This window comes from Vulpes lagopus, chromosome 2, assembly GCF_018345385.1.
Source record: "Vulpes lagopus strain Blue_001 chromosome 2, ASM1834538v1, whole genome shotgun sequence".
Taxonomy (NCBI): domain Eukaryota; kingdom Metazoa; phylum Chordata; class Mammalia; order Carnivora; family Canidae; genus Vulpes; species Vulpes lagopus.
In genome coordinates this window covers 46,873,931-46,897,867 of record NC_054825.1, presented here as the reverse complement: position 1 = coordinate 46,897,867, position 23,937 = coordinate 46,873,931, and the positions used below count along the sequence as shown (strand labels likewise).

At 42.4% G+C, this 23,937-nt stretch overlaps 1 protein-coding gene across 3 annotated transcripts in view; it reads left to right on the top strand.

Moving 5' to 3' along the window:
- Positions 1-23,937, top strand: part of THSD4 (thrombospondin type 1 domain containing 4) — a 582,162-nt gene that overhangs the window by 32,172 nt on the left and 526,053 nt on the right. For all 3 annotated transcript variants that reach the window (XM_041743611.1, XM_041743613.1, XM_041743612.1), the window contains exon 3: positions 2,790-2,859. In XM_041743611.1, coding sequence (XP_041599545.1) covers positions 2,790-2,859 — 70 coding nt within the window. The remainder of the gene's footprint in view (positions 1-2,789; positions 2,860-23,937) is intronic.

The following is a 23,937-nucleotide window of genomic DNA, read 5'->3' as shown; positions in this document are numbered from 1 at the left end:
CACCCACTTCTTTAGATGCCCCTGCCTCGTGGCTGGAGGACATCTTGGGCGGTTTTCTGGTTTGTCGCCAGTTAATGAGCAGTCTCATTTTCAAGTATCAAAAAGTCTTTAAAAAGGGGTGCCTGGGTGGGTCAGTTGCATAAGCATCTGACTCTTGATTTTGGTTCAGGTCATGATCTTAAGGTCATGAGACTGAGCCTCACATCAGGCTCCGAGCTCAGTAGAGAGTCTGCTTGAGAGTTCTGTCTCTCCCTCTGGCCCGCCCCTCTGCTCTCTTTCTCTAAAATAAATAAACAAATCTTAAAAAAAAAGGAAAAAGTCCAAAAAAGTGTATGTATGTGTGGGAAGGGAGAGCTTTATTGGCTGAATACCTGTCCTTTTAGAAGCTTTAGTTTTAGTGTCCTTCAGTAGTTTTTTGTATTAATCTAAGACATGATAACTTCACCATCTAGACCGGCACCACTAGCTCCCCGTGTGCTCAACAGCACAGATCTGTGTACCTGTGCAATTGGATTGAGCAGAAATAGGGCATCTCCATCATCATAGAACATTCTCTTGGACAACGCCGACCTAGATCCTCAGCAAGTTATAAACCAACTCTTCGATTCTCTTCATAACTAATTTCATCTTATACTTTTCTGAATAGATCCCGCTTAGAAGGATTCTGTGTTTAGATATGCTACATTAAAAAGAAAATCTTTAAATAAAAAAAGAAAGTCTAGTCAGATATAAAAGTTTTAGTCCATCATCCAACTCAAAGTGTTGCAAGTGTCTCTCCTCCCCCTCAACTGGGAAGGTGAGGCCTCAGACACCTGTCGCAGGGAGTGGAGAGAGGGGCTGGCACAGGCTCACTTCCCCGCCCTGCCCTCCCTCTGCCATTGTCAATGGCTCCAGGGTAGAGCCGGGGAGAGGAGGGGTAACTGGGCAGAGGGCTTCCATGGCCTTGGTGCCTCTGCTGATCTGGTGTTGCTGACCTTGGGTTGGCAGATGTCTAAGTTCTGTATTCCCCTCTCGTGGCGCCCTTCGGTTGGTCCTTTGGAGAACCTACCCCTCACTTGGGGTCTCCCACTGCACATCTCTTTATGACCTTCCCCCAGTCCCATACCCCATGGGTATCCACCACACATCACCTAACGTCGGCAAGCAGCCCCTGAGGAGGTCCTTTCTAGACAACCTAAACCCGGCATCCCAGGGTGCCTGCATACAGTTGACCGGGGAAAAGCCAGCATCTTCTGTCCCTGAAAGCCCCAGAAATATAGGCTGCTCCCCCTCCAGGCCTTTCACCCCACTCTGCCCTCCCAGCCCCTCAGGTTGGTTTTGGCCTTTGGATACTTTTCAGAGGAGAATCGGGTACCTGTCCTTATACGCCCAAACATGAGAACTCAGATAAAGCTCTCTAAGTCATAGTCCTTCTTGCTTGGCTGGGGGGGGTGGGGGGGGGTGGGGCAGGGGAACTCTGCAGCCCAGCCCTTCTTGTTTGGAATGGGTGTGTATGTAATACCCTTGGGCCACAGCTTTGGGGCCTCAGAGCCACAACTCTAACCCAGCAATGGAAGGGATGCATCTGGCACCTCCTCACAGGTCCCTTCACCTGGCTTCCAGTCCCACTGCCCTCTCTGACTAGGCTGTCCTCGTCCATTCTGGGTGGTCTGCTAAAGCCTGGCTAATTTGCATATAAAGAGGGGCTTAGGGTGGCATTTAGGATACTCCGAGATGGTGGGAGGCTTTTCTAACTCCACAAGCCCTAATCCCCATGTTCAGACAGGTTTCCTCATGTCCACCTCCGCACAATGAGTTTTGCTTGGACTGGAGCAGTGTTTCACATCTCACAATTGTGTTGGAAACCTCAAAAAGGGTGAAAATCCCAGGGAGTCTTCAGTCCTCGGGGTTAAGCCCTAAAAAAGGATCCAAAAGACAACCAAGTAGGACAAGGGGCGTTTTTGCAGGGATCTTAAAACAATGGCATTGATGACTTCAGGTCAAGGGACTTTGAGCCTTTTAGTTAATTGACAACATTTATGGCTCTTCTGACTAATTAGCTGTGTGGGTGTTTTCACTGCTGCAACCTTCAGTGATCCTTACAGAAGGTGAGAACATTGAGAGTCAGAGACATTAACTTGCCCGGATCACCCGGATGGCAATGGTGGAGCTGGGATTCTAGCCTCAATGTGTTTGAATCCAAAGCTTCGTCTCTCCCAGCAGACCCTGCTGTGTCAGGGCCAGCTGGCTCCCATTCCACACCTTCCCTTTATTTGATGACAAGCCCTAATCAGGGCTGGTGACAGTAGGGCTTAACACAGCTAATCCCGCCCATAGAGAACATATGTGACACTAAAAGGCCAAGAATGGGCAGAGGGAAGGCTCCAAGAGAAGCATGGGATGTAGGAGAGAGCTTCCCTGGCCAGGCTCAGAGCCCTACTTGTAGCCTGACCTTCCCCACTCCACTAGGGCCAAGCATGCTCTAGCACTTTCTCTGTGTCAGTCCTCCCCAAACCTCTAAGCCAGCTCGTCCTTGGCCCCATCATACAGGGGAGGAGACTGAGGCTCATGAGGTTAAATATCCTGACCTGGAAACCCCGCTGGTAAGTGATAGATCTGCCCCATGCCTTGGCCAGGGCCACAGCCCTGTGCTGCCTTGAGGCTGGCCCTTGGCACCTGCCCTGGGTCACATCCCGGGGCGGGGGTTGGACTGTTCTCTCCCCTCTGGTGATGAGGTGGAGCTGCTGCCTCCGGATGCTGCTGCCTGGACCGTACTCATGGCCCTGCCTGTTGCTCTTTTTCCTTCTCAGTGTCCTGGGTTCCCTCCTGCTGCTTGGATTGCAGCTCGTCTGCCCACAGCCCTCCACTGAGCACAGAAAGGTAAGCCATTGGTGGTTCAGAAGCTTCTCGCTTCTCTGCAAAGGGGCCGGGGGCACTCCAGTCATTGCCCTGACTTTGGTTCTGTTTGGAGCGGAGTCACCGCTACCGCTAATCTTGAGAGGAAGCATCGCTAATCTTTATAGAATGTTCCCTAGTCCTCCTGTCCCTCCTAAGACCTTGGAGCTGGTGCCCAAAGTCAGTGTGTGATCTGAGGGCGTCGCTGGTGTTGCTGGCTGTGTCCTGTAGAATGGGACCTTGAGGGAGAGGTCAGTGAGGAGACTGCCCACCTAGGGAGGGGTGGAGCACCAGCATGGAGCTTTTACCCTCTCTAGGGGCACCTTTTGGGGCAATGGGTACTGATGATTAGGGAGAGAGCTCTAGGTAAAGCTGAGGCTGTAGCTGTGCAAGAGGAGCCCTGATAGGGAGCCGTGATCTTGGATAGAAGGACGTAGCCCCTGGCAACCAGCAGCTGGGCATGGAGGGGGCAGGGAAATAAGGACCTGGCCCTCTCTTTCCCCTCCTCCTCCATTTCCAGTTGGGGACTCCCATTAGCTGAGCCCAACCAAAAGAAGACAAAAGTCCCTCAGTGCAGTCCTCAGAGGCCAGCCTCCTAGGCAGCAGGGCTGGATGGAGAAGGGTGGACAGAGTATCTGGGGGGACAAACGGACAGTGTCAAGCATACTTCCCTTCAGGGCTCTGTGTTTTATAGCAAATAAGCTATTTGCTGCTACCTAGACAGGCCGACCACTGTCCTGCACCAGCACAGGTGCATGATAAACGCTTCCTTAGAAACAGATGCATGAGATGACTCCGAGAAGGTCCTCCAAACCCCTTTCTGCTGCCTAGGAACCCCTCCTGTCTACATGTCATAAAATGCAGACACTTCTGAAAGGAATGGTAGGTCAAGGATTTGTATCTGAGTGTGGCTGGGTGGCTTGGAACCTTTCCCAAGAGAGGCATTTCATAGGGAAAGCCCAGGAGAGAAGGGAGCAGACCAGAGAGTATGTGCAAGGATTGGCCTGGATGTGACCCTTCTTGTGAAGTTCTTAAGGTTCTTGTCTGAACCATTTAACTTCTTGTAGGACTGTGGCTTATCTTCTAGCTTTGTTTTTCCGGGCCGGATAGGACCTGTATTGTACTGTATCCCCACTAGGATGTCAGCTCCGTGACACTGCCACCTTCCCAGCTCCCGGAATACAGCCTGGCATGGTGTAGGTGCCCAATAAAATACTTGTGAAGTGACCAACTGAATGAATGAATGAATGAATGATGAATGAATGGATGAATGGATAGAAAAACTGGCCAAAGTCTAAGCATCATTTTGTTAGAGTCACTTGGAAAGTTATATCTCTCTCCCTTTGCTGCATTATCCGCGTTCATAATTTCAAGAAATCAGAGAGGACAACTACTATAGATTGAAAGTTTGTGTCTCCCCCTAAATTCATAGGTTCAAACCTAATGTCCAATATGGTGATATCTGCAGGTGGAGACTTGGCAGGTGCTCAGGTCATGGGAGGAAAGCCCTGATGAATGGGATGAGTGCCCTTATTAGAGTTAGGAGAGATCTTGCTGCCTGCCCTGTAAAGATATGATGAGAAGAAGTCTGCTACCCAGAAGGAGTCTTGGTTTTCCAGCCTCCAGAACTGTGAGAAATAAATTTCTGTTGTTTATAAGTCACCCAGTCAATGGTACTTGCTTTTAACAGCTCAAATTGACTCTGGCAAAAATGGGCAGCGAGAAGTGGGGGTGCTGCTTTGAGAAATGGGTAAAATGGTGGAGGTGGCTTTGGAACTGGGTGGCGGGCAGGGACCGGATGGCCGTGGAGGTGCGTGCTAGAAGGAGCCTGTGTTGCCACAAGTGGACTTCTCAAGGCGTTTCTGGTACAAGCTCAGAAAGGGAAGAAGAGAGCTGTAGAGAAAGCCTCAGTCTGCTCAGAGAACAGTGATCCCGAACAGAAAAGTGCTGGACTGTGGACGGCGAAGGAGTCTCAGACGGAAATGAAGAACATGTTGTGGGAAACTTCAGGACAGGCCATGCTGGTTAAAAAATGGCAAAAAAAAAAAAAAAAAAAAAAACCTTTGGCTGAATTGTGTTCATGTCCCAGTGCTTTGTGGAAGGTAGGGCTTGCAAGCGATGAAATGAGATATTTAGCTGAAGCAATTTCTAAGCAAAGTATGGAAGGAGTGGCCTGGTTTCTCTCACCTGCTTGCAGTAAAATGTGAGAAAAGAGAAACAACTTGAAGCTGGAATTGTTCATTGGAAAGGAAGAGAGCACAAAACTTCAAGATCTGGAACATTCTCAGTTTATTAGTATTGAAGAGAATGAGAAAGTCTTCAGGAGACAGCACTAAGGGTGTGGCCCAGAGGCCATTTTTGTTTTGTTTTTGTTTTGTTTATAGTGAAGTTCGATTTACCAACATATAGTATAACACCCAGCGCTCATCCCATCACATGCCCTCCTCAGTGCCCGTCATCCCGTTACCCCAACCCTCCGCCCACCTCCACTTCTGCAACCCTTTGTTCATTTCCCAGAGTTAGGAGTCTCTCATGGTTTGTCTGCTTCTCTAATTTTTCCTACTCAGTTCCCCTACTTTCCCTTATAATCCCTTTCAGTATTTCTTATAGTCCCCATATGGGTGAGACCATATGATGGTTGTCCTTCTCTGATTGACTTACTTCATTCAGTATAATCCCCTCCAGTTCCATCCACGTCGAAGCAAATGGGGGGGGGGGTGGGTATTAATAAGAGTAGCCAGCCAGCTCACAGAAGCCATGAGATATTTTCCAAGACTGTGGAAGAATGTGAAGAGAGGGTTGCTTGTGCCTGACTCTCCATGTACCTACCACCTCACTTGGCGGTCTCCACGCCCAGCCCTCTCCCTTTCGGCTGCTCCAGGTGCTGCTCCAGCAACCAGCTGAGGTGCCCAACGAGCTGCAGGGGCATGGAGGCCTCCCAAAAGAGCCATGATCCCAGGCCCTAAGTCACAGTGGGGACAGGGCTGCCCAAAAGCTGTGGGGGCAGGGCAGCCAGGAGCCTTGGTACCTCAACCTTGCCTCACAAAGCTGCAGGCCAGGAGCACTGTCCCATTGAGTCTGAAGAGTGGAGCATCGAGCCAAAGAGGACTCTTTTGAGCCTTAAGGTCTAATGAAATATGCCCCCTTCGGTCTTGTCACTCCTTGTTTGGGACTTGTCACTCCTCCTTTCCACTCCTCCCATCTGGTATGGGAATGCCTGTCCTGTGCCTTTCTTACCATTGTGTTTCAGGAGCACGTAACATGTCTGACTTCATAGATTCACAGTTGGAGAGCAGATTGCCCCAGGACAAATCATACCTGTGCCTCACCCGTAACTGATTTAGGTGATATTCAGATGGGACGTTGGATCTGGCCTTTAAAGTTGATGCTAGAACCAGCTAAGAATTTGGGGGCCATTTGGATGGAATGAGTATATTTTGCATACAAGGACATGAATTTTGGGGACGAGGGTAAAATGTGATAGACTGAATTTTTTTTAAAAGATTTTATTTATTTATTCATGAAAGATACAGAGACAGAGAGGCAGAGACACAGGCAGAGGGAGAAGCAGGCTCCATGCCAGGAGCCTGATGTGGGACTCCGTCCCGGGTCTCCAGGATCATGCCCTGGGCCAAAGGAAGGCGCCAAACCGCTGAGCCACCCAGGGATCCCCAATAGACTGAATTTATATGTTGAACCTTAATTCCCAATGTGATGGTATTTGGAGGTGGGGCATTTGGGAAGTGATTTGGCCATGAGGGGATTATTGTTCTTATGAAAGAGATCTCAAAGAGGTCTCTGGCCCCCTCTGCTAGGTGAAGATACAGTGAGGAGCCTGCTGTCTACTAACCAGGAAATGGGCTCTCCTAGACACTAAACCTGCCAGTCCCTTAATCTCGACATCCCAGCTTCCAGAACTGTGAAAAAGAAATGTATTTATTTACATTTTTTATATTGACATAATTGCCCCCTCACCCTATTTATGGTATTTTTGTTAGAGCAGCTGGCATAGACTAAGACAGCTGTCTTTTCATTATTAAGTTATATTATTTATTAAAGCTTAAAAGTATCAGGATTATTAATCCTAATAGTTGAATCAATTTTCCAGTATTTCATTCTAGTTGCTCAAATAGACCATCATAGATGAAAATATTTTACATATGATCAATTTACTTTGCTATTTCGCTTAGTTTTTCAGGTTAGCCTGATGACTGACATATACAGCCCGAACAAAAGGTTCACAAATAGGTATTGCCTTCATCTTTCTTAAAGTGTTTGTTCTGAGAAATGGAAAAAAACAAAAGGCTTTCTGAGTTACTTTGGAATGTTACATTTTATTTTGTTTACTTATTTTTAAGGATTTTATTTATTTATTTGAGAGAGAGCACAAACGGGGCAGGGGCGGAGAGAGAGAGGAAGAAGCAGACTCCCCGCCGAGCAGGGAGCCTGATGCAGGGCTCCGTCCGAGATCATGATCCCAGAATCCTGAGCTGAAGGCAGACACTTAATGGACAGAGCCACCCAGGCACCCCTGGAATGCTGAATTTTAAAATTGAGCAAAAAGTATCCTATCTTGACATATGATACCTCCTCAAAATATTGTTGAGAACTTTGCAGTAGATAATTATTATTATTATTTTTTGCAAAATCATGTATAGATTAATTTACTTGTAGAACATACACTTTAGGACAGTTCTCAAATATAATCATATGCATTTTGGCTGCCAGGGTTATTGTCATTCACCCTATAGAAAAAGGATTCAATGCTCTCTTGGGTGTTGAATTTCTTCTTGCTGTTTTATTAGAGCCTTGTGGATCTGTGGCTGTCATCCTGCCTGCTAATATCCTAAGAATCCTGACAGCAGTACTAACAATAGTAGCATCCATTTATTTCTGCAACATAAGAAATAGGTATTTGCTAAAACAGAGGTTAGAGATCTTTTGTTTTTGTTTTTGTTTTTGTTTCTAAAAAAGGACCAGCTGTGAATATTTTAGGCTTTCTGGGTTACAAAGTTTCTGTTATAACGACTCAACTGTGCTTTTGTAGCACAAAGGCAGCCCTAGACAATAGGTAAATGAATGTGCATGATTGTATTCCAATAAAACTTTATTTACAAAAACAGGTGGTTGGCTGGATTTGGCCCATGGCCCACAGTTTGGAGACCACCACTGTGATGTCTGATAGAGAGGAGTTAACTGCAAGTATATGTGTTTTGGAATTTAAAGTTGGAAGTGTTTCCTCCTGGAACTTTAAGGAACACAAATGATTTAAGAAAAAAGTCTATTTTTTTTAAATTAAAACATAGAATTATGATTGCTATCAAATTGGTCTCATTGCTTCGATAAATCATAATTGAATTCCTGCTGACCTATTGTTTCCTGACAAAATCCATTCCCAATTTGTAGCAGAGAGCAGCAGAAAGAATTAGAAAACCATTTATGGTAAATTCTTAAGGGACGGCATTACTAATTTGTGCATATTGCTGTTTAGTTGTATATGAAAACTATCCACCAAAAGTCGCCTCTTTTTCTTTTTCATTACAATAGCATGTCCAACTTTAGCATATGGAAGCATTTCTGCAGTGTAAGTTATTCTGAGGAAAAGACATAATTTGTAAATGCTGTCAAGTAAACTATGCTTTTCTAAATGCAGTTTTGGTGACTGGATGCATCTCTGTATAACTCGTCCCTGGTGCAGGAAAAGGAGACTGTGGTGCAGAGTGTGAGTAGCTCTTTTCAGATATTTCTCTGCAGATGTCTTCCTCTTGCTCCTGCAACAAGGACATGATTACAAGGGATGGCTCAACCTCTGTTCTTAGTTGTTTTCAGTGACACTTGGCAAATGATTATATTTTTAAAACTTTCTGTGGCTTCATTTGCAGATAAGCTAAAACTGGGACCAGGAAAATAAACTTGACCAAGACTTTAATAAAAACCGTCCGTTATTAATAACAAAACTATGTAGATGGTAGAAAGCTTTTACATTAATAAAACTATTCTACTGTGTCTGCTCAACGGACATTGACTATGCAGGTTGCTTTGATAGGTCATAATGTATATGGTCAACACAAGCTGTTTAGGAAAGAGCTGTGAAATGTCATATTTTATTCCTACAAATGAAAAAACATGTAGACTTTAATCACAACTGTATAATGTCTTTTTAACGTTTACTTTTAAATTAAAAGTAGCATATGTATTATAAAGAATTTAGAAAACAATGCAAAACTAGAAGAAGGAAATAAAAACTCACTCCTTGGGCCCCCAGCCAAAGAAAAGTGCTCTTCAACCTGTTATTTATAGAAACTCTCAAACAAAAAGAATGGAGACACTACAGAATGAAGTAAGGGTGAAGAAAAATATTTGTTTTGCTAACTGATTAACAAGTCACAATGTGAACAGCAGGAGACCTTGTCACGGGTGTAGGGCCCTCTGATTAGTACAGTAGGATGTGCAGCCAATGATCTCAAATTGCCTGTTGCAGTGTCATACAGTTGGATATTGAACAGAATGCCAATAGAAGGGCAAAAAGAAGTTTTTAGGCTACATAAAAGTTCTCATATCATTGCTGCTATATTCAAGAAGAAGGAAGAAAAAAACTGTAATGCTTTTAGATGAAAATATATGAAACTATCTTCATGATTTGAGGTGGGGAGGAATTTCTTAAACAAGACATCAAAAGAATTAGACTACATTGAAATCAATAACTTTTGCTTATCAAAATATATCATTAGGAAAGGAGTGGAAAGATAAGCCATAAACAGTGAGAATATGCACAATAATACATTTGACCAAAGATTAATGTTGAGAATACATATTTAAAAAAACCCCTACTGATCATTAAGAAATTCAAGCATTCCAGTTTGAAAATGGACCAACGACTTGAATACACAGTTCACATAAGAGGGTATTCTTATGACCAATAAGCATATGAAGAGGTGCTCAATCAAAATCATTAGTCCTTAGGGAAATACAAATTAAAATGAGATACTACCAGAATAGCTTCAAATGAAAAACACCAACAGTACCAAGTGCTGATGAGGATGTGGAGCAACTGGAATTTCTGTTCATTGATGTTGGGAGTCTAAAATAGTGGACCCCTCTGGAAACTGTTTGGCATCTCTTAAAGCTAAACATATGCCTATTCAGTGACCTGACTATTGTACTCCTAAGTATTTGCCCAAGGGAATATGGGTGCATGTATCCACCAAAATATGCATAAAAATGTTCTAAGCAGTGTCATTTACAACTACTCAAAATTTGAAATAATGCAAAAGTCTATCAACAATAGAATGGATACAAGATAACACTAAACAAAATTAAAAAATAAACTGATTCCAGCCAAAATGGAGTGGATTTACCCTCCCGTCTAGAACAAGAGCAAACCGTCCAAGAAAGAGCAACAGGGACTAGTTTTACTACCTGCTCCCCAAAACAACCCAAACCAAACATGACCAGACAACATATATGAAGCAATGGTTTTCAAACTATAGATATTGGTCAGCATAAGACAATGGTTTCTCAGAGATGGGAAGCACATGAGTTAAACCCTAAAATTTTCCCAGCTTGAGAAAGTTTCCTACCCTTGGAGTGAAGTGGAAATGGGAATCCAGGCAGAGCCTGTTGGACTCCTTGATTTGAGGAGCTTGAGAGTCCAATGACAGCATGGTGGCAAGACTCTGCAGGACAGAGTATCAGAGAGTCGAGCAACACGGAGAGAAGATACAGGAGGCCCACATGGATTCTCATCAGGATGCAGCACAGGACTGATGAGCACATGCCTGTGATGCAACAGCCCAAGATGGAGAAAGAACTATGAAAGAATTGAAAGGAACACTATCCAGCACTCATGCAGCACCAGAAATAGTGACTCCTCCTAGCAGCCAGACTCTAAAAGCTCACAATCCAAGGGACACTGGAGAGAATATTCAGGAAACTCTTGCCATGGTCCTGGGGGGATAATTGACCCTAGAGTGTGCATTACTCTGGACCTAACTAACAAATCATAAAAGTACTACAGGAAAGGATCAAACCGTTGCTAAGTAACTTAAATTCTAGCACAAAGTTCATGAATATAGGAACATAAAAATATCTAGCACTCAGAAAGGTACAATTCAAGATGCCTGACATTTGGTCAATGATTACTAGGCACTCACAGGAGCAGAAAAATACCCCTGTTCTTCATAAAGAAGACAACAATCAATTGAAACCAACTCAGAACTGACCCAGATTTTAGAATTTGAAAAAAAAAGCTATTAAAAGCTAATAAAAACATTAAAAGGATATTGAGATAGTATTTCACAGATTCATGAAGTGAAATAGAACCATGGAAGATATTAAAAATCCTTATCGAACTTCTCAAGTTGAAAATGACAAAGTCTGAAATGAAAAATACGCTGGATGGGATTAATGGCAGATCTGACAGTGTAGAAGAAAAGATAAAAATGAACTTGAAGCTGTAACACTAGAAACTTTCTGAAACAAAACACAGAATGAGAAACAATTTTTAAAAATACACAGAACATCCATGAGCCCTGGGACAACTTCAAGTGGGCTTACATGCATGTAATTAGAATACTAAAGGAGAAGAGGTGGAAGGGAGTGACATAAAATATATATATATTTTAATTAGAAATGTTGGGACACCTGGGTGGCTCAGAGATTGGACATCTGCCTTCGGCTCAGGCCATGATCCTGGAGACCCAGGATCAAGTCCCACATTGGGCTCCCTGCATGGAGCCTGCTTCTCCCTCTGCTTGTGTTTCTGCTTCTCTTTCTCTCTCTCTTTTTCTCTCTCTCTCTCTCTGTCTCTAATGAATAAATTTTTAAAATTTTTTTAAAAGATTAGAAAATGTTTCAAATTTGATGAAAAATATGAACTTAGGAATATCAATGAACCCCAAGCACTAGAAACATGAATAGCACCAAGTCACACCATAATCAAGTTGTTCAAAACTAGTAATAAAGAGAAAAAATTCAAAAGCCCTTAGAGACATGTTATACACATAGAAACAAAGATCAAGAGACAGCAGATTCCTTACCTCCTGCCACTCCTGTGAGGGAAACAACATCTTTAAAGCACTGAAAGAATAAAACTGTCAATCTAGAATTCTCCACTTAGAAAAAATGTCTTTCAAAAATAAAGGTAAAGACATTTTTTTCCAGAAATACAGATGCTGTACTAATGTGTGCACCACTAGAATTGTTACAAGAAGTTCTTTAGGCAGAACGAAAATGGTATCAGGTGATATTTGATCTCCACAAAGGAATTCAGTGCACTGGAAATGATAACTACATAGATAATTATATAAAGTTTTAAAGATTTATTTTATTTTTTAGATTTTTTAAAAAATGTATTTATTCACGAGAGACACACAGAGAGAGGCAGAGACACAGGCAAAGGGAGAAGTAGGCTTTCTTTGGGGAAGCCCAATGTGGGACTCAATCCCAGGACCCCAGGATCATCGCCTGAGCCAAAGGAAGATGCTCAACCACTGAGTGACCTAAGTGTCCCAAAGATTTATTTATTTCAGAGAGAGAGAATGCACACACAAAAGGGGGAGAAGGGAGGGGAGAGTGAGAGAGGCAGACTCTTCACTGAGTGTGGAGCCCCATGTGGGGCTTGATCTCAGACCCTGAAATCATGACCTGAGCCAAAATAAATAGTTGGATGCTTAACTGACTGAGCCATACAGGTGCCCCAAGAGAGGCCCATCCAGAATTTGAATAAATATATATAGTTTAAAAATTATTTAAATATCTTTTGAAGGTTGACTCTTTAAATAAAAAAATAATGAGTCAGGGAGTGTATGTATAAGTAAAGTGTTAATACCAGAAGAGGATAAATGGAAATCCAGGATTATAAGGTTCTTATAATACATTAAAATTGCATCATATTACTTGAAGGCAGACTGATGAGTTAAAGATGTCTACTATAAACCCTAAAACAACCATTAAAGTAACAAAACAGAATACTTTAGCCGCCAGTCAAAAAAAGAGAAACAATAGAATTTATTATTATTATTTTCAAATAATTCAAAAGAAGAAAAAGAAAAAGGAATCAGAACAGATGGGACAACTAGAAAATAAACAGCAAGTTGGTAGACTTAAATATGATTATATTAAAATTCACAAAAACAACTCAAAGGCAGAGATTGATGATTGGATATAAAACAAGACACACAACTGTGTACTGTCCACAAGAAACACATTTAAACATAAAGACACACATAGGTTAAAAGGATGGAAAAAGATAGGCCATATTAACACTAGTCAAAAGATACCTGGACGGACCTTGTTACCATGAGATAAAGTAGATTTTGGAGCAAAAAATATTGCCAAGGATAAAGAGGGTCCTTTCTTAACAAAAGGAGTCAATTTATCAAGAGGACATAATAATCCTAAACATTAATGCACCTAATAATAGAGCTTCAAATTACTGAAGCAAATCTGATGTAACTACAAGAAGAAACAGACGAATCCATGAGTATAGTTAGAGATTTTGGGGGATCCCTGGGTGGCTCAGTGTTTTAGCACCTGCCTATGGTCCAGGGAGTGGTCCTGGAGTCCCAGGATCGAGTCCCGCATCGGGCTCCTGGCATGGAGCCTGCTTCTCCCTCTGCCTGTGTCTCTGCCTCTCTCTCTCTCGCTCTCTCTCTGTCTCTCATTAATAAATAAATAAAATCTTTAAAAAAAAAAGAGAGATTTTGGTATGCCCTTCTAATATTGATAGCACACATGAACAGAGAAATCAGTGAGAATGTTAAAGACTTGGCCATGACTTTCAACCAGCTTGATCTAGTGACATTTGTAGAACATCCTTCAAACAAAATCAGATATACATTTTTTTCAGGTGCATGATGAACTCTTACCAAGATAGGTCATATTTTGGACCATAAAACAAATCTCAACATAACAAGATTCAAGTCAGTTTGTTCTCTGATCACAGTGGGATTCAATTAGAAATCAATAATGGAAAGATATCTAGAAGATTCCCCCAAGTTTGGAAATAAAAAAATCTAAATGATCCATGAGTCAAATAAGAAATGAAGGGGAAATTAGAAAGTATTTGACCTGAATGAAATTGAAAACATGAAATATCAGAAATTGTGGAATGCTGCTAACACAGCACTTAAAAGGAATTTATGTAACTAAATACCTTAAAGATAAAAAGACCTCAAATCAACGACCTTAGCTTCTGCTATAACAACTAGAAAAAGATTAAATTAAACTCAATTAAACTCTAAGAAGAAAGGAACTAATAAAGGTCAAAGCAGAAATCTATAAAATAGAAACAAAAACTTTGGAGAAATCCATTTAACCCAAAAGCTAGTTCACGGACAAGATCAATAAAATGGATAACTCTTGAACCAGAGTGTTCATGAGGGGGAAAAAAGGAAGGAAGACACAAATTACAATTCTCTGGAGACACAGAGTGGTGACATCACTACAGATTCTGTAGATGGTAATAGAAGAATAAGGAAATGTTATGAATACGTTTATTTCTATGTATTCAACAACTTAGATGAAAAAGATAAAATTTGAAAGATACAAATTACCAAAGCTCCCTCAAAAAGAATTCGATCAAAAGGATATTTCTGCATTGATTAAATGAATGGTATTTGTAGTTAAAAGCCTTCCTACAAGGAAAATGCCGGGTCATGATGTCTTCATTGGTAAATTCCTACAAACATTTAAGGAAGCCAAAATGCTAATTTTATACAATCTTTTCCAGAAAATTGGAGAGGAAGGAAACTTCCCAACTCCTTGTGAGAGTGTTATATACCAAAGCTAAGTAAAGATACTACAAGAAAACTGTAAGTAGTTATCTGTCAGGAACATAGATACAAAAATTCTAAATATAATTTTAGCAAATTAAATTCAACCTTACAGAAGTGCTAATATGTCATAGATAAGTGGGTTTTATTCCAGGAAAATAGGTTGGTTTAACATTTAAAATGAATCAATGGGGATCCCTGGGTGGCGCAGCGGTTTAGCGCCTGTCTTTGGCCTAGGGCGCGATCCTGGAGACCCGGGATCGAATCCCATGTCAGGCTGCCGGTGCATGGAGCCTGCTTCTCCCTCTGCCTGTGTCTCTGCCTCTCTCTCTCTCTCTCTGTAACTATCATAAATAAAAATTAAAAAAAAAATAAAATGAATCAATGTGTTTCATCATATTATCAAACAAACAAAAACCCCAAACACCATATGATTATCTCACTACATGCAGAAAAGTTTTGACAAAACCTGACCTCGGTTCCTGATAAAAACTCTCAGCGAAGTAGGAATAAAAAGAAACTTACTTTAATCTGATAAAAGACATTTACACCAAAAACCTAGAGCTAAGCCTACTTAAAGGTGAAGGAGTGAATGCTGTCCTTGAAAGACCAGGAAAAAGACAAGGATGACTTCTCTTCCTACTTCTATTCTACATTTTAGTGGAAGTTCTAACTGGTGGAATCAGGCAGTGAAAAGAAATCAAATACATCCAGATTGAAAAGGAGAAGTAAAAATGTCTTTACTTGAAAGCAGGAAAATTGTAGAAAGTCTGGTAAGGGATATGTTATTGGATATAAGATCAATATGCAAAGAATCAATCATATTTCTACTTAATAGCAATGAACCATAGAAAAATTACATTGATAAGAGCATGAGAAATATGAAATACAAAGGGCTAAATCTGATAAAGAGATATAAGACCTGTATACTTAGAACTACAAAATGTTGAGAGAAATAACTTAAAAAGTAGAGAAACATACCATATTTATGAGTTGAGAAACTCAACGGTGTTAAAGTAACCATTCTCCTCAAATTGATCTATAGATATAACACAATTCCAATAAAATTCCCAGCAGACTATTTACACAAATTGACAAACTGATTTAAAAGTCCTTATGAAAATGCAGAGGTTCTAGAATAGCGAAAGCCAATTTCAAAAAGAATAAAACTACAAGAGTTATACTATCTAATATTTATATTACTATGTAGCCACAGTAATCAAGATACCATGTTATTGGTGTAAAGATAAATAAATAGAGAGTGGAACAGAATACAGTACAGAAGTAGACCCACAAATAGATGAACAACTTTTTTTTTGGACAAAGATGCAAAGGTAATTCAGTGAAGAAAGGAGAGTCTTCAACAAATAATGCTGGAACAATTGGATATTGGTACACAAAAGAATGTACTTGGATCCATACCTTGCACAATATACAGAAAATAACTCAAAATGGACTACAGATTTAAATGAAAAACCTAAATCTTGAAATCTTGTAGAAGAAAACAAAGGAGAAAAACTAACCAAAGAGGGAGAAAACTAACCAGAGAGGTTTTTTTAAAAAAATTTTTATTTATTTATGATAGTCACAGAGAGAGAGAGAGAGAGAGAGAGAGAGAGAGAGGGGCAGAGACACAGGCGGAGGGAGAAGCAGGCTCCATGCACTGGGAGCCCGATGTGGGATTCAATCCCGGGTCTCCAGGATCGCGCCCTGGGCCAAAGGCAGGCACCAAACTGCTGCGCCACCCAGGGATCTCGGTTTTTTTTTTTTTTTTTGATTCAGCTCCAAACTCATAATCCATAAAACAAAAAGTTGACCAATTGGACTTGATCAAAACTACTACTGTTCTAGGACACTCTTAACAGAATGAAAATACAAGCCACAGACTGAGAGAAAATATTTACAAATCATATAATTGACAAAAGACTTGTATCCAGGATACTTAAGGAACTCCCAGAACTCAAAGTAAGGAAAAAAACAACCTAGTACAAGAGCAAGCAAAAGATTTGAAATGATGCTTCATCAAAGAAGATAACTGGTTGGCAAGTAAGCTCATGAAAAGATGCTCAACATCTTTAGTCATTAGGGAAATACAAATTGGCAAATTGAAACCACAGTGAGATATGACTCCACACCCAGTAGAGTGGCTAAAATGAAAAAGATTGATCATCCCAAGGCCTGATGGGAATGTGGAGGACCTGGTTTCCTCATATACTCCTAATGGGAATGAACAGTGGTAGATGACTTTGGAAAAGAGTTTGGCAGTTTCTTAAATAGTTATATGCGTACCTACCGTAGGGTCCAATATTTACTCAAGAGGAAAGGAAATTTGTCTCCATACAAAGATTTGTCCATGAATGTTCATAGCAGCTTTATATGCCATAAACTGGAAAGAACCCAAATGTCCATCAACAGGTGAATGAATAAACAAACCTTAGTTTATCCGTACTAAGAAATCCTGCTGCACAATAAAAACGTAGGAGCTATTGGCACATGCTGGAACATGGATGAACCTCATTAGAAGTATGCTGAGTGAAAGAACCTATAGAAAAAAGTGGACACACTGTGCTATTGCATTCATAGAAGCTTCCAGAAGATGTAAGCTGATTTGTAACAACAGAAGTCCTATCAGTGTTTGAGAGGATAAGGGATTGAGAGGAAGGGAGGGTCGCCAAGGGGTCCAAAGAAACTTTTGGGGTGATGATATGGTGGTGATGGTTTCATGGTGAGTATGTATCAATAATCAAGGTGGACACTTCAAATATGTCTAATTTATTGTGTGTCAGTTATACCTCAGCAAGGCTGTTAGAAATAAACCGATATTAGCCAACTAAATGAGTTTCATGTGATTCCCACACTGAACTCACTGATCAATTTTTCTTATCGAGCATATGATGCCAGCCACAAAAGCATCTACGGTACGATTCCATTTATATTTATTCAAGAGCAGGCAAAATTGATTTGTGGTGAAAAGAAAATCGGAGTAATGGATACCAACAGAGGGCGGTGAGATTGACCAGTGAGGGGCACAAAGAAACCTTCCAGGAGGTTGGAAATAGTCTAAATCTTGACCGAGTTGGTGGTGATTGAGGGCTTAAAAGTAATCAAAGTCATCTATATACAGTAAGCGTACTTTATGCACTTTATATATCTTTTTTTAAAGATTGTATTATTCATGGGAGACATAGAGGGAGGCAGAGACACAGGCCGAGGGAGAAGCAGGCTCCATGCAGGGAGCCCGAAGCGGGACTCGATCCCAGGACCCCGGGATCACGGCCTGAGCCGAAGGCAGACGCTCAACCACTGAGCCACGCAGATGTCCCTGCGCTCTCTATATCTATACCTTATAAAGGGAGGAAGAAAAAGAAGACGACCACACAGTGCATCAAACTGCCCATGTGGAAGTGGTGGCGGGAGTCTTTGGAGCAGTGTGCCACTGTCCTTTGAAAGCAAGCAGGAAACAAAGATGCTCTTCAAAGAACAGCACAGGGCATACTCTCATTCGTGAGTGCCCAGCGAGAACCCTTCTAGAATTGGAAGCTGGCTCTAAAGCAGGCACTGTGTTGTTCCCAGCTGGTATTTGTCAGGCCTTCTGTTTCTAAGGGCATAAATAATATAACTGAGTGCTTCTGCAAAATTAAGAGTATCCTCACTCATGAAAAATGAAGAAATTAAAGTAAAAAGACCTTATTAAGGACCGGAAAAAATGTCAGTATTCACTGGTTCATGCTGTGCCAAATCTCTTGGATTCAAATCCAGGGGCAGAAAAATCCGATTCGCTTCTGTGACAAATGGAGCTGCGAGCTTAAGACTTGGAGCTTGGAAAGGCCTTTGCAACGTAGCAGAAAGAGCGCCTCTTCAAGGTTTTAGTTTGGGCACGATGGGGCCGTCCTGGCCTCTTAGCCTCTTCATGTTTAGGGTCAGGATTCCCATCAGATCTCTGATTTTTTTTTTCTGAGGATGTTGGTTACCTGTGACATGAAGTGGAACTCAGAGTAAAGGACTCCACCTGGAACCTGGCGTTGATGTTGGGCAGTGCTGGCTGACTTCCTTGACCGTGGGCCTTTGGGGACCTCTTTGTCTTCTCCGTCCTTGGCTGACTCAACTCGAATTGGTTTTTCATCCTCCCTGTCTGGTGCCAGGAAGACTAGGAGGAAGCCCTAGCTGTCCTCCTCCCCAGCATGGTGGCCCTTGCCTTCAGCCACGTTTGTGAAACCTTGCCTGTTTCAGATCCCTCCATCTCTGGATTTGAAAGGAGTTGTTAGCTTGAGGAAAATTGCCAAGTCAAGGAATGAAACATGAAAGACCTAGAAAAACTTGGGTCGCATACCCTATTTGTAGAAGTTTGTGAAGATGCTGAGGGATCGTCCAAGGAAGCAGATGCTGGGGGTGATATAAGTTGGGGAAACTGAGGCAACCACCCCACATTTTTCATCACTCTTTTTTTTTTTAAATGATTTTATTTATTTATCCATGAGAGACAGAGAGAGAGGCAGAGACACAGGCAGAGGGAGAAGCAGGCTCCATGCAGGGAGCCCGATGTGGGACTCGATCCCAGGACCCTGGGATCACACCCTGAGCTGAAGGCAAACGCTCAGCCACTGAGCCACCCAGGTGCCCTATCTACCCCATATTTTTAATGGCAAAAGGCTATCCAGTGGGTTTTGAGTGTTCCTTCCCTATGACACCCCCTGGCCTGATTTCTTTAAATCACTCTTTTGGTATTTACCCCTGATAGCAGGGGCAAAAAAACCCTTTGTTTTCCATATTGTGAATGTTATTGTGAATATTTCTTATGTTCTAAGTATTTTTTCTCCTTCACCGAAACACACAGAATCCAAGTTTATAAATTCTTTCCTTTGGAAATTTCTAGTTCCATTTGTACTAGTATCTAAAAACAAATGCCTTATAAATTTGTTATTGTCTAAACAAACTCTAATAATATCCATATCGCAAATGTGATCTTACTAGAAACAAGCGGTTATACAGAATAGATTTGTGTGTGTCTGCATGTGTGTTTTGACCCTAACAAAGTGGTTTTGGGACTATTGATGGTCCTAAGAAAAATGAGTTTTCTATGTACTTTGATTTTTTTTTCGTGAAATTTCCATTCCCTCCTACACTTATACACACAGAACCCAAGCCATAAAAAGGTGTTTTTAAAATAACTTCTAAATTCCCCATTATGTTATGTTTCCAGGCCAGATTACAGTTAAAACAAAGTTTTGACAGACAGAATAACTTATCACTTTGGCCACAAATCTTGGTCTTTGGAAAAGAAAATGACTTGTAGTACAGATCTTCCTGAACTTACAATGGGGTTACATTCCAATAAGCCCATCTTAAGTCGAAAATGCACTTAATACCCCTAACCTACCGAAAGTAATAGCTTAGCCTCGTCCACCTTCAAGTGTGCCAAATGCTCATATTTGGGCAAAACCATCTAACACAAAGCCCATTTATAAGAAAGTGTTGAATAGGGCGCTTCAGTGGCTCAGTGGTTAAACGTCAGCCTTCAGCTCAGGTCAGGATCCCAGGGTCCTGGGATCGAGTCCTTCTTTGGGGGACTGAGCTCCCTCTCCCTCTGCCCCCTCCCCTTGTGCATGCTCTCTCTCTCTGTGTCAAATAAATAAATAAAATCTTAAAACGTTGAATATCTCCTGTAATTTATTGAATACTATACTGAAAGTGAAAAACAGAGTGGTTGTCGGGGGACAGAATGGTGGTAAGTGTATCAGCTGTTTGTCCTCATGACCTTGAGGCCAACTGCGAGCTGCCACCACCCCTGTCCAGCATCTTGAGAGAGGACTGTGCCACGTATCACTAGCCCAGGAAAAGATCCAAGTTCAAAATTCAAAATACAGTTTTTCCTGAATGCATGTCCCTTTCCCACCGTTGTAAAGTTGAAAAACTGTAAGTCAGGGACGATCTGTAGAGTCTTCAGGCACATCCTTGTGTGTATGTCATTGGAATACACACCTTCTTCTCGGAATTTGGCAAGTGGAATCCCTTACATGCCAACTGGCTTCCTTTCCCACCACAGGACGCTCACCCCTTGGTTAGTTTGGAGAAATAGAGAAGTCAATGTCCGTTTGTTCCTAATTTTATTCTCTTTGTGCTGTTTATATATCTGGTGCATGTTTTTGTTTATGGTCAAGTTCATTTTTTCCCTATTAACTCATCAAACACTTATCAAAGGCTTGCTATGTGAAGTTGCACTCTGAAGCCAGGCAGCCTCATTGATATCTGCTGCTTACTTAATTCCGGACCTTGGGCAGGTGCTGTGCCTCAGTTTTATCATCTGTAAAATAGGGATGATAATAGTACTTATTGCGTACGTTATTTTAGAAGATTTCATGACTTGTGTGTGAAGAGTTTAGGATGTTGTTTGAGCCATCGTAAATACTCTGTGTTATTGTCATGGTTTGCTGTTGTTATGACGGATGACAGCCTTGTGCTTCATACCGGGCACCCAGACATGCTTCTTCTCGACGTGTTTTCCTTTTAATGTCATGCATGGCCACTATATCTATCCAAGCCTGATTTATTGAGCCTAGAGTTTCTTAGCTTTGTCACTGTCGGGATCCAGGGTCAGACAATCCTTTCTTGTGAGACTGCCCCATGCACAGCCTCCCTGGTGTCTATTCACTAGATGCAGGAAAGATGTTCCTTCAGTTGTGACAACCCAAAATATCTCCAGATGTTGCCTCGCCTCCCCTGGAGAACAAAATTGCCCACCTGTTGAGACTGGTACATCCTCGCTCAGAGTCAGCACTGTAGCTCTGCCCGCTTTCTAAGGAGGCCTCTGGTTATGTGATGCATTGTCATCTTCTCTCTAAGCTTTTGAAGATCTATGTTCTGTGATACATGTACCTCTTCACCTCCTGGGAACCTTAGGGACAATTGGGTTGTTACCACTGAGGCCTCCTTAGCAGGAGGGACCACTCTTTAAGATATCCTCCTCCTAAATCTCTTGGGCTTCTTTAGAAAGAAAGTGGGGTGGGATCCATGGGTGCCTCAGCACCTGGTGCCAAAGCGCCTGTCTTTGGCCCGGGGAGTGATCCTGGAGTCCCAGGTAAGTCCCACATCAGGCTCCCAGCATGGAGCCTGCTTCTCCCTCTGCCTGTGTCTCTGCTCCCCGCCCCCTTCATGAATAAATAAATAAAATCTTAAAAAAAAAAAAAAAAAGAAAGTGGGGGACATAGTCTTTCCAGCACTTCTGTTCAGGGCTGACCTTGAACATAAGCCTCCTGGCCCTTTGCAGCTGAAGGACTGTACTGCTTATCACCGTGGAGAACAAGCCAGGGTCTCTGGATCATGCTGGGTGAGCTCGTCTGGCCAGGCCCTCGGTCCATGGCCCGGGTGAGCACGGATGTAGAACAGAGAGAGAATAATTACTATGTACCAGGCTCTGTGCTGAGCACTGATGAGGATCGGCCTGTCATCGTTCACACTCATCCTCAAAGGCGGATGTTTTATTCCCATTTCATTGATGAGAAGATGTCAGCTTTGAGACCACATGCCGTGTAGCAGGGGCGTGGAGTCAAAGCCGGGCAGTGGATCCAGAGTTCCGAATGCCAGAGATGCTGAAGTCTTTTCTCCCCTGCGTGTAGGCTGACTGTGGGCTCCTGCTGTCAGGTCTCAGGTGCCAGAAACCAGCCTTGGTAATTGGATTCAAAGTTTCAATCTAAGCCCTTAGGACATGGCCCTTACCTTGCTGGCACCAGGTGTCCTAATAACTAAATTTCCTTAATGCTAATCCCTTTCGAATAATTAACTCTGTAGGTAAAAAATGATCACTTTTTTTTTTTTTTATGATAGTCACAGAGAGAGAGAGAGAGAGAGAGAGAGAGAGAGGCAGAGACACAGGCAGAGGGAGAAGCAGGCTCCATGCACCGGGAACCCGACGTGGGATTCGATCCCAGGTCTCCAGCATCGTGCCCTGGGCCAAAGACAGGCACCAAACCGCTGCGCCACCCAGGGATTCCCATGTGATCACTTTTAATATATCTTCAGTTCCGTCCCAGACACAGGAGTCTCCATAGACCAAAAATGAAGAACTTAATTAGGAAGGTCTTTACTCAAATTTGATTTTATTGAATATTGTTCATACTCTGTTGGCCATTGGAAGGTATGGTGTCGGGATCCCTGGGTGGCTCAGCGGTTGAGCACCTGCCTTCAGCCCAGGGTGTGATCCTGGAGACCCGGGATCAAGTCCCACATCGGCTCCCTGCATCGAGCCTGCTTCTCCCTCTGCCTGTGTCTCTGCCTCTATGTCTCTCTCTGTGTGTCTTGCATGAATAAATAAATAAAATCTTAAAAAAAAAAAAAGGAAGGTATGGTGTCTCCCCCCCTCTCCAGTACATTGATAGTTTATGCTAACAGGTTACAATTTGGGCCATAGATCCATATGTCACCTGATTTCTTTTTGGTCTTCCTGCCTTTTTTTTTTTCTTCCTCTTTCCTGAGGCCACATGGATCTGCTTTAATTTTCCACTTTTTGTTTAAACCCTTGGCCTTAAGAACATTGTCCTCTAACAGTTTTAGTAAAAACATGAGCATCTGTAGAAAGCACTCAGAGAAAATGAAGGTCATAAAATGTCAAACTGCAAATGAATAATGTAGAATCTTTGCTTGAGAATATTTCTGTGTAGCATAGAGAACATCCTGTTCTCTCCTTCTGAATCCTTCATAGGGAAGACACAGAACATACATGCACAGACCCATGGGAGGAGGGCTTACAGCTCATTCTGGAATTAGTCACGATTCAAATAGTGCAGGAGGTTTATTGAGCGCCTGGCATGTGCCAGGCCCTATCCCAGTCCCTGGGGATAAGACGGCAACCTACGGACCCCTCTCTGGAGGAGCTCAGAGCCTAATGGGGCAGCAGGGATAACCAGTTGCAGCTGGGGAGATGCTGTGATCAAGTCTCACATTGAGCTTGGGATCACAGAGCCGCACAACTTGCTGGTGGTAACAGCTAATGTTTCCTGAGCATGTCTACATGCTTGGCACTGTGCTTTTCTACACATTTATTTTTTAATCCTCGCAACTGAAGTAGAGGTACTATGACCCCCATTTTACAGTCGAGGAAATTGAGGCTCCAAGTTTCCTAAGCCGAGTTTTGAAAGCCAAGTGAGAATTCTGTAGGAGGAAGAAGCAGAGATTCTGGAATGGGGGCACAGCAGGACAAAGACAGAGGCATATGGATGAGGATCTCTGTGTATCGAAGGGGCATTGGCATCACACCACTGGCTTCTGCCCATGGTTAAAGGAATTCCACCGTGTG